General features: G+C 38.7%; 2 protein-coding genes across 2 annotated transcripts; both read left to right on the top strand.

Moving 5' to 3' along the window:
* The first annotated feature begins 57 nt into the window (after positions 1–57).
* On the top strand, positions 58–11,323 carry LOC124274932. Its single transcript, XM_046710309.1, is given in 4 exon segments — positions 58–164; positions 6,768–6,915; positions 6,917–8,000; positions 8,508–11,323. Coding segments are annotated over 3 exon segments (2,337 nt in total). The 5' UTR covers positions 58–164; positions 6,768–6,822; the 3' UTR covers positions 9,668–11,323.
* LOC124274917 (archaemetzincin-2-like) lies at positions 1,869–2,993 on the top strand. The gene has a single exon (XM_046710285.1). It carries the CDS (start codon positions 1,869–1,871, stop codon positions 2,991–2,993), a length of 1,125 nt encoding a protein of 374 aa, XP_046566241.1.
* Positions 11,324–11,564: the final 241 nt, after the last annotated feature.

Below are 11,564 nucleotides of genomic sequence, written 5' to 3'. Positions count from 1 at the left end.
CTTGAAATAGAAAGCGCCGAGTTCCGGGCATTACCTCCCTTGATTCTAAAAATAGAAATTATTCAAGAACCGGAAAGCCTTCGCTTGCAGTTTACATTTCACCATGGTGTTCCAGAAACAAGTATTTATTGCAAGTTGACGGACGTCATTTCATGTCATTGAAGGTAACACACAGTTTTAAACGTACCCGTGTGTTGGTTATTTGTGGATTAATACATTTGTTTTGCTTAAATATATTTGAGATGTCAGTCGCAGATGAACTGACATATCAAATCATCACATCAGCTGATGTCACTGATTATCAGTGTGATATTGTCCTACCACATGAAATCAACGATTTAGTAGGTGGACATGCTGATGGATATACTACTGAATGCGATCCATGGTAATATGTTGACTGACAACAGATCATATCTGCATTTTGTCTCAGTTGATGTCATTTGTCACAGTTACCTGATAATAATTAATATCGTTGAACCCCATCATATTGTTTTCTTTGCTCACGCCAAGGTGTTGACATATTGCTTCTAATGTTACAATGGAACTGGGAATGAGTTTATAACAGAAAATCCATCCGTTACGTTAATAAAGTAAATGTAGTGAATATATATCTTGTACCTTCCAATGTCATTTCTTAGATTTCAACTTAAAGGTAAACTTAGCTGTTAATGCCAAATGATTATGTTCCAATAACTGTTCCACCATTCATATATTCTGACATGTTTATATGAATTTGACAAAGATTTGTTGTTTCATATGTTATGTCTGTTATGTGGATCATAGACCCAGGTTTTCCCTCGTCACCACATGTTCACAAAATTAGCATTTAGTCTTCAACATATGTTCAAGGTGTTCAAAGGTATTCTTGTCTAAAAATAGAGATGACTCATCACTGAACTGCTGTGTCTGCATAAATTCCAATTTGCACACTCAGGTCTTTTGCACTATATCATGGCAATTACTTAAATTTGTACATAATTTTATGGGGGGGAAAATTCACATTGTACATGCTTCTCTATAAAAATCATCACCCCCCACCCCCACCCCCAACCATAATTATGAACGGTCTCATGGCTATATTTTGTTTATTTACATCTGTAATTTTTAGACAGTCATATCCCTAAGCTGTGCTGGGGTGGTTTTTCATATTATCATATGTGAAAAATATAATTTGTAAGAGTAGAAACTGTCAAAATTTGACTGGCTGGAATGAAGGCTACACTTTTATCTGTTGTTTTAAATAATTCACATCAGGTGTACATTATAATCAGCAAGGAATGCTCCTTAGTTCCTAGAGCGTCCGCCCGGAGAGCGGAAGGCCTCATGTGCGATCCCCGACCGCGTCATACCAAAAGATGTTAAAATATGGTACTTGTTGGTCCCAGCCTGGCACTCGGCATTAATGGGTACAACAAGGACTGGTCGGCTCGGAGTCAGTATAATGTGTCTGAGTGGGGTATTCATGCTTCACTGCGGCATGGTATCTCAGTGGGCTAGCACTATAAAACCAGCTTCATTCTGGGCTAGTACAAGCAGCCACACATACACACGCATGCACGTCATCATATGAGCGAAATATTCTCAAGCACAATGTTAAACCCAATTTCACCTCACCTCTTAGTTCCTATATTGAGTGAACAAGAATTTGGAGTGGTAAAATTCCAGTGTCTGATTTTCAGAAATGAATATAAATGGGCAGTCCTCAATGGAGAACATAATATGGCTGTGTCATTTAGGTGTATATCAATCGACAATTTACGAATTTCTACTGGCTATGGTGTGATCAATTAAAATTTGTTTAAAGTTTTATTTCTCTTACACATTCTAGAGAAAGGTTACACTTGTCAGCAGCACATTCCCAACTCAAGATGAACACAGGAAAAAAGACCAAAACTGGCAAAATCAAATCGACGTCAAAGAAACCTCCACGGTGTGTGCCCTACATAAGGGGATTCAAAGCTCCATCTGAGAAGGAAAGAACACTGGCAATTGGGTTTGATGTAAAGAACATTCCTCCTGCATACAACCACTCTGACACTGACTTCTTCACACACCTCTCACAACCCACAAGTGTTGATGATTGGCTGGCCCAGTATAAAGAGGATGGGCAGAGTTTCCGGGGCTTCCTTTGGCAGGTGCCTTGGTTGACACTGACAAAGAGCCCTTCGACCAAGGTTGGAAAGACGCTGAGTGAGAAGTACCCCAAGGGTAAGATCTATATTGTTCCTGTTGGGAAGTTTGATGAAGAATCTTGCTTTGCTTTCGAAGATCTCATCGACTATACTGGAAGATTTCTTTGTGTTCCTGTGGCAACCTTACCTGGTTTGAACCTACAGCGGAAAGAAGACAAGATTGTCCTTGAAGCGGTTGATGGTGAGTGTGAGCTTGAGTCGAGGTACAGTGAAGAGTCAAAACATCTGCAGTTAAGCATCAGTTCGGTTCTCCCCATACTGCATGACAGAGTTCCTGAGGATGCTATATGTGTCATCGGACTTACTATGTATGATCTTTATGGAGAAGATTCTGATTTGTTCATGGCTGGTTTGGCTTCTGCAAGTCAGAAGGTTGCTGTCTTCAGCATCTTCCGATATGATCCCAAACTGACGTTCTCCACTGAGTTTTGGTATGACATCAAAGAAACAGAGGATGTTTCTGACAAGGACAGGAAGAGGATGGTTCTCCAGAGAAGCTGCAAACTTGTAGTCCATGAAATTTGTCATCTTCTGAGGATCGACCATTGTATTTATTTTGACTGTTGTATGAACGGGTCGGGTCATCTGGCTGAGGATTTCCGCCAGCCCATGCACCTGTGCCCAGTGGACCTCCACAAGCTGCAGGTTCTCACCGGGATGGATGTGACCAATCGGTATGAGAAGTTGCTGGAGTTCTACAAGAAACATGGGATGGAGAGTGAGGCGGAGTGGGTAAACAGGAGGATCCTGTTTATTCACGGAAAGGAACCGAAACAGGCGAAGAAAAGTGCTTGGAAATAAAAGGATTAGTAGCTGAACATATTAAACTCAATTGCTTTTTAAGTTTCCAGAAGGACTTTGATAGATAACATGGTTTTACATTTCTGTCTGACTGACTGAGTTTGGTTTTACGCCGCTTTTAGCAATATTCCAGCAACATCACGGCGGGGGACACCAGAAATGGGCTTCACACATTGTGCCCATGTGGTGATTTGAACCCGGTTCTTCGGCGTGACGAGCCAACGCTTCAACCATTAGGCTACCCCACCGCCCCTTTACATTTCTGTAGTCAATGTCACTCTTTGTAGTCCTTATGATGACAGTGTAGACGGTCGTCTGTTTCCATCAGCTTATTGTTATAGCAGAGGCTATAAATACATTATATATTGTCTCTCACCTCAGTTACATGATGGGTTATACCACCGTGTGTACTTTGTGTAGTGTGATTATTTGTTTGTGTGATATTCATGTGTCTGATCAAAGTTAAAAATCTTATTTTCTTCTGTACTGGTACTGGATGTTTGTGATTATCGTGTGACTATCCTGTAGGCAGTAAGCTGTGTGCTGTGATATATATTACACAGTGTATGAGTAGATGGTATTCGATTCATATTTTGGCTGTGATGCTGTGTGCTGTGATATATATTACACAGTGTATGAGTAGATGGTATTTGATTCATATTTTGGCTGTGATGCTGTGTGCTGTGATATATATTACACAGTGTATGAGTAGATGGTATTTGATTCATATTTTGGCTGTGATGCTGTGTGCTGTGATATATATTACACAGTGTATGAGTAGATGGTATTTGATTCATATTTTGGCTGTGATGCTGTGTGCTATTCACTTTTTGTGGCTTGTTTGTAATTTTCATGGCTTGTTTTGAAGCATTATAAAAATTGGAGCATTGTTAATACTTTAAGTTGCTCGCCATTCTTGTTTGACTTTAAATAGTCATGTATTTTTTACCTGTTTCATCTTGTACATAACTTTACTCACAGCAAGTTTTGATGATATGTAATATATCAGGGAATATTATCGTCCATGTGGAACTTTGTGATTAATGGCATTTTTGCATTGATCTGCTCTTTACTTTTGTAATAAACTATTATGTATTGACCACACTAGGAGTTTTTGGATTGTTCCGTAACAGAGATATTTTTTAAGGAAAACCAAGTTGTATGGATAGTCAACTTCTTTATTGCATTGGGTGCGACGTCCCGGTGTAGGTACTAACACTGTTATCAAGCAATAAAGAAGTTGACTATCCATACAACTTGGTTTTCCTTCATCTATCCAATTTCTAAAATGCCTCTCAAAGAAGAGATATTTTTGTTGTTAGGTTTGTTGTCTGATGCACTCAGCAAGACTTCATCACTTCGATGAAGGTCTGTAAATAATCAGGTCTGGACAGAATATTCCGTGAATACTAGTGGTGTTCCAATGATCGAAAATAATCGATCGAAAGAAGGATTAAAAATAATTATTAATTGTAAAAAAACATATTTTCGATCAATCGGAATTTAGTTGTTATAGTATAACACACCTGAATGAAGTAAACTAACCATTAAATTTGACGAATCATGAGCTCAACAGTGTAAAGCTATGCGCATTGTATTCATAGACTCAGGATACTCATGAATGATGGTATATATATTTAATGATATCGATTAATATAATCAAGCAATGAAAAGATGACAGTAAGCATTGTAAAAATTCCTGTGTCTTTCTTGCATGCATGCATTTCATTGCATGATGGTATTAGTTATTAAAAAAAAACATTAATTAGAAATTGACTCGGGGAAAACGCTTAAAATTGGTGATTACATTAAAAGTTTATTTATTTCGATTATAATCGATAATCTTTCACCACAAGTCCTCCGATAATCGATAGTTGATTTGGGTTCTGATTCTCAACACTAGTGAATACCCCAGTACGAGGCGACATTTGTGGTGTTGGTGGCCTGGAAATGTTGCTGCACCCTGTAGATGGTCCAAATGTTGACCTGGAAGTGATTGGGAACGGCTTGTGCAGTGTGGCCAGCTTCAAGTCTTCATTGCGCCTGGTTCCTCTGAGCTGCCGTGAGTCGCGGCATCCTGCTGATGTTGTAATGTGAATGTTTAAACCAGGTTTGGGGGTGCATTTTATAGGGCTGGTCCTTGTGAACAGCACGTGCAGCGTGAGTTGCATGATAAACATGGAGAACTACGTAACATCTTTGAGATCAGGTTGTGTTTTTGAGACCATTTTCTGGGTTCCATTCTGAGTTTGGGAAGGAATGTCTTTGCTCAGGTAAAGTTGGAGATGTTGTCAAAAATATACAATCAAAACATTAAATGAGTTTACAGTTATCCGTTTCTGCGACGGAAAATTCCAAACTGACATTTCTTTTGCTGCTTAGTAAATTATGTATTGGCCATGTAATGTAAATAATCAGGTCTGACAGAATATTCCGTGAATATTCAGTGACTGACAGCATCTGCATCGCTCTAATCAATTGGGATGTGATTGCGTAAACCAAGTCGGCAATCCCATTAGTTGCCCCTTACAAGCATTGGTGACTGAAAACCAATTCTAACCCAGATTTTCATCTGGCACTACATGAGTGAGTGAGTGAGTGAGCTGGGTTTAACTTGGCTTTCAATGGTATTTCTGTTGTAAAGAAAGGAAGCTTTTTTCATCAAGCCACAGGCAAGTAAGTTGTGTGTATACAACAGCTCACAGTTTCAAATGGAAAAGAAATTGTGCCTATATGGTAAAGACAGATCAACCTTAAAGTCTTAGAAAAGAAGCACACCTGGTCCATTATTTGTGTCAACTAGCAGTCATAAATTGTAACATTTTTACATCTTCCCTGATGCTGAATCTGGATGGTCCAGCAGTCCTATTCTAATATCTTACATGGCAGTTACTACAGGGTTATATTATGAACAGGGAGTATTTCTGGTTTGGTATTATGCTTAATATTTATGTAACACTTTTGGTCTTTGCATTCAACTTGGTGCCTCTGATACCATTTTCTTCATATCTTCTCAGGGTGGTTGGTTGCTCGTCACGCTGAAGACCATCGTTCAAGTCCCCTCATGGGGACAATATGTGAAGGCCTTTCTGGATACTCCTGCCATGATGTGGCTTGAGTATTGCTAAAAGCGGCGTAAAATTAAGCTCACTCATATCTTCTCTGAAATCACAAAGTGTATGATAATAATAATAAGGCCACTTTTATTGTGCTGATCTCCATGCTGCACGGACATGCTCTAAGAGTATACAACATATTGACATTATTACCCTGGATAACCCAAGCTGCTTGTGAGGCATTAGAAGGTTAATAGTCATATGACTCATCCCACCAGGTACCCATTTTCTCCTTGGTGAACAGATCCTGAAACATGATGCAGAAACTTCATGTACACAGTCCCAAAAATGCTGTTGTGAAAACAAATATTATGAAAGTATAAAGGCCTGTACAAGTTACCATTAAACAATCTTGACAATTTTATCATTGTTGATGTGAGAGCATATACAAATATGATGTGTGCCACCAGGACTAGGAGTCCATGCTTTTGAAATATATATTTTTTATTCGTACATGGATGATCAGGAAATATGAAAATTGAAAAGTTTTGAATCAAAAGAAATTGCTCAAATTAATCATTTGAAGACAAAATGTCATTGTCAAAGATTTTGAAAATGATTTCACTTTCCATTATCAGTAATAATGGAAAGAAAACAGACAAAAGTTAAATCAACATTGTTTACTTAAAGTAGAGTAAATCTCATCTTTTTGTTACAGTTCCTGACAACTTGACTCTTGTTCAAACAAGAACACTACCATCTACCAGCACAAGATGGAAGGTGGTGGAAAGTCAAGATCTAGCAAATCCAAGACAAAAATGAAAGATTCTAGATATGTACCCTATGCCCGAGGATTCAAGGTGCCTGGCAAAGGTTGCAAGAATGAAAGCCATCGGGTTTGATGTTGATGGAATTCCACCTCAGTACCATCCCTCTTCAGACACAAACTTCTTCACATCAGTTCCACAACCAACATCTATTGATGACTGGTTGGCTCAGTACGACGAAGAAGGGCAGACGTACTCAGCATTTCTTGATGAATGTCCATGGTTGTCTACGAGGAAGGTCACAGGCATGAAACACAGATTTGTATCCAAAGGGACAACAATGAAACAGAAATATCCAGAGGGAAAGATTTACATAGTGCCAGTTGGAAACTTTGATGGCAAGTCAGGTATTGTGTTTGATGATCTTGTTGACTATGCAAACAGATTTCTGTGCCTCCCTGTGGCAGTCTTACCAGAAATGAAATTAGAATTTTCAAAAGATCAGCTTTTTCTAACTGAAGAGGCGTCGGTTCATCCATCAGGTAGAAAGAGCCGTGCCCGTCGTGCTAACATAGATATACGTTATCATTCCAAAAGCAAACATCTGCAGATAGATGTGGTATCAGTTCTCCGAGAACTGAGGAGGAAGATTCCGCAAGATGCTCTCTGTGTGATTGGTCTGACAATGCATGACCTGTACGGTGACGATACAGATCTGTTTGTTGCTGGAATGGCTGCTGGCAATCACAATGTTGCTGTCTTCAGTGTACTCAGGTATGACCCAAGGCTGACATTCTCTAAGGAGTTCTGGTACGACATCAAACAGACCGAAAAGGTCTCTGACCAGGACAGACAGAGGCTGGTTCTCCAGAGAAGCTGTAAATTGGTTGTTCATGAAATCAATCATCTTCTGGGGATCGACCACTGTATTTATTTTGACTGTTGTATGAACGGGTCTGGCCACCTGGCTGAGGATTTCCGCCAGCCCATGCATCTGTGCCCTGTGGACCTCCACAAGCTGGAGGTCCTGACAGGGATGGATGTGACCGATCGGTACAAGAAGCTGCTGGAGTTCTACAAGAAACATGGGATGGAGAGTGAGGCGGCGTGGGTGGAGAGGAGGATCCTGTATATTCAGGAAGAGGCACAGAAACAGGGGAAGGCAATTCAACTGAAATCACATGGTGATTATTTATAAGGTTTGGATCCAAATATGTCTGTTGTCTGTATTTCTCATACTTCAACTTTTGTTTGTTTTGTAAAAGTTTAAAGTAAAAATTTGAGAAACTCTATAATTGGATCTAAGTTGCAGTCATGAAGTTGTAATCATAGTGGCCTGTGTGAAATTAGACATTGTCTCTGTGAAAATTGTTCTCAGTGAACATTGCTCTCTTTGATGTCATAGCAAAGTCTGAGTTAACAATTTGACACTGGAATTTGTAAAATATCTTTTTCCCAAAATGTGTTCCCTCACCACCACAAAATATTACACTGTCCGTTCCAAACAGCCACAGTATATGATGTGAAAGTTTTTGGATTACCTTGCCTTATATTTCAAGACATTATCTTATTTATTGTTAAAGTTGATAAAAATCCCCTTGCAACATGATCGCATTTGAAAAACATTGAATCTACTCTCTCTGACCTGTTCAGTTGACTGAGTCTTTACGCATGGCCATTCTCCTTTCTAGACTTAGAAGATACTCACATGTCTCAGGATCCGCTTGAGAAAATGGAAGCTAGTGGTAAAACAAGGAAGAAAAGCAGGTTCAGGTCCAGGAAGTCCAGAAGATATGTGCCTTATGTTAAAGGATTCCAAGTTCCTACCATTAAGGAAAGAACAGATGCCATAGGATTTGATACAAACAACATCCCGCCCCAGTACCGTCCAATATCAGACATCACTGTCTTTGCTGCCATTCCCCGACCAACCTCTATTGATGATTGGCTGGCTCAGTATAACGTGAAAGGACAGTCCTTTTCAGATTATGTTGAACATTGCCCTTGGATGTCAAACATAAAGTACAAGAGGATGGATCACAAGTTTGTCCCTGATGGAAAGACATTGTGTGAGAAGTACCCAGAAGGAAAAATTTATGTTGTGCAAGTCGGGAACTTTGATGAAAATTCTTGTTTTGATTTTGCTGAGCTTGTTGATTACGCAAGGAGGTACCTATGTCTGCCGATAAAAACACTGCCAGCGCTGAAGCTTGAATTTTCAAACCAACAACTTGTCCTGCTTGATGATCCTGATGTTAGTCCTGTGATAAAGACCCGGTATAATTCAGAGTTCAAACATTTCCAGATGGATGTTGGAGTCGTTCTCTCTGAACTGAACCGGAATCTGCCCCCTGATGCCCTGGGTTTAATTGGGCTTACCATGTATGATCTATATGGGGGTGATACAGATTTGTTTGTTGCAGGAATGGCATCTGGAAAACAAAATGTTGCCATCTTTAGTGTGCACAGATATGACCCAAGACTTACTTTCTCCACTGAATTCTGGTATGATATTAACAAAACTGAGAGTGTGTCAGATCAAGACAGAAGACAGCTTATTCTTCAGCGCAGCTGTAAACTTGTAGTCCATGAAATTTGTCATCTTCTTGGCATTGGGCATTGTATATATTTTGACTGTTGTATGAACGGGTCTGGCCACCTGGCTGAGGATTTCCGCCAGCCCATGCATCTGTGTCCAGTGGACCTCCACAAGTTGCAGGTCCTGACAGGGATGGATGTGACCGATCGGTACAAGAAGCTGCTGGAATTCTACAAGAAACATGGGATGGAGAGTGAGGTGGGGTGGGTGGAGAGGAGGATCCTGTTTATTCAGGCAGAGGAACATAAGTAAGATCCATCTAAGAGAAAGGGTTTGGGGAATAGCATTTTGTATTTTCTCAGTAACTAACTGATGTCATTTCAAACCTTCAGACGTTAGAATTAGCCTAAATTCCTTTTTGAATGGATAATCTATAATTCCAAGATTATTCTTTCTTATATATGTTACTTGTGGTTGTATTAAGAAATAAAGTGCACCAAAATTTATGAACTGTCACCCCTTCACAGAAGTCAACCTGTTGGTCGATATGCATGAACACTTATTGATGTTACAAACAAGTTGTATTTGTGCCCACAATGAAGCAGTTGATGAAAAATATATGCTTAATTCCTCACTCAGGAATATTCCAGCTGTATGTTGATGGTATCAAGTCTGAACCAAACAAGCCAGTGACTGACATCTAAACCATCATGAGCTGATGAGAACTACCATTCAATCCTGTCCCTGATTGTGTTTTGATTTTTGTCAGCACCATACATTATTGATTTGTTTCTACAAAGTTGTAAATGTTTGTAGTTCTACTCACCAAAAGCCATTTTGGTAAAATTGATTGCTGACTTGCATCCCTTAGCTGACCTGCATCCATGGTCACTCCCTGGAAATCAAAGAGATGCAAATCTTCTGTACCATCTATATTAAACATGACCAAGTTACGGTGATATTCTAAATAATGGAGTATTTAATGTGGAGAATATCAGTTGTTTCATCCAAACGTTTAAGTGCAATTTATCAATTATGCACTATGTTGTTATGTTTTCTTGAATGAGGCAGCATTTATAAGAGATGTCATAACTAGTTAACTAATATCAACTAGTGTATTGTCTTTTCAATACCACAGATATTAGCTTAGGCCGTGTTGCATTATATATTTCAGATACAGATTTCAAATTGTCTGACTGAGTGCTATACATGAATGTATAATATTTGATAGAAAACATTTACTATTTCTTTTTAAACTTTATTAATGCAGAACGACTAGTATGCAGCATAAGTCAAGTGACTTCGGGGAATTGAATTTGACTGTGATTAGAGTATTTTCCAAGGGACTATCCTTATTCCTTGTTTACCTTTTTGGCAGCATTGTGAAATCAGGTTGAGTATACAAGCTCTGTAATATTTATCAATTGCAATATACATGATGTGAATATTTTTTATACCATGTTACACTTTGCATCAATATCTTTTATGATTATGCATTCCTCTTTTTATCAAAGTATTGGAACAGTTTGTTACACATAAAAACTATCGTTAAAGTGTGACTTTTATTTCAAGTTAGCCACTATTTGACATATGCCAGGTAGGTATTCTTGTGTACAAGGGTATGAGTGTTTGGGCAACATGTGGTTTAATTTTTGTCCTCATTAACTTGTTAGGTTGTTTTGCCCATATAATTTTCATAATCCTGTTACAATGTTATACATGTTTTCTTATGTATGTATGTTTATCATGTTATCTTTGTGTTTGTTTTACATCATACCATAGTTATGTATTCAAGTGGATATGGTATGAAAGCTGTCATGAAATAATGTGTATTCCATCTGCTATGCATCTGTTGTGTGGTTTTCTAAATACAATAATATATTTAAATATGTCAGTACACATGCATAAATGAATGTAGTTTTGAAACCATATCACTTTATCATATTTACAATAAAGAAGTAAAAGAAACTGACACCTTTGACATTCTTTTACACCAGGGAATGTTAAGGATGTATGAACTAGTCACAAAATATTCCTCGCGATGAAAGGAAAATAGTACATGCATACTGGAACCACCTGTCACTAGAAAATGTTGTTAGGGTGATAGTAGCAGTCTGTGACAAGGGTGCTCTTTGTTCCTCAGCACAAACCATAAGATCATTCCGTCGCAGGTCCTCTTGGCTTTCTTCAATATTAAATTTACACGCCA

The sequence above is a fragment of the Haliotis rubra genome, unplaced genomic scaffold, assembly GCF_003918875.1.
Source record: "Haliotis rubra isolate DU_JTF1 unplaced genomic scaffold, ASM391887v1 Scf196, whole genome shotgun sequence".
NCBI classification, from domain to species: domain Eukaryota; kingdom Metazoa; phylum Mollusca; class Gastropoda; order Lepetellida; family Haliotidae; genus Haliotis; species Haliotis rubra.
Note: the sequence above shows the minus strand (reverse complement) of the source record. Positions and strands in the feature narration are given on the sequence as shown.

Excerpts from the sequence above, each read along its gene's own strand:
- LOC124274917 (XM_046710285.1), top strand. The coding sequence starts at position 1,869 with ATGAACACAGGAAAAAAGACCAAAACTGGCAAAATCAAATCGACGTCA.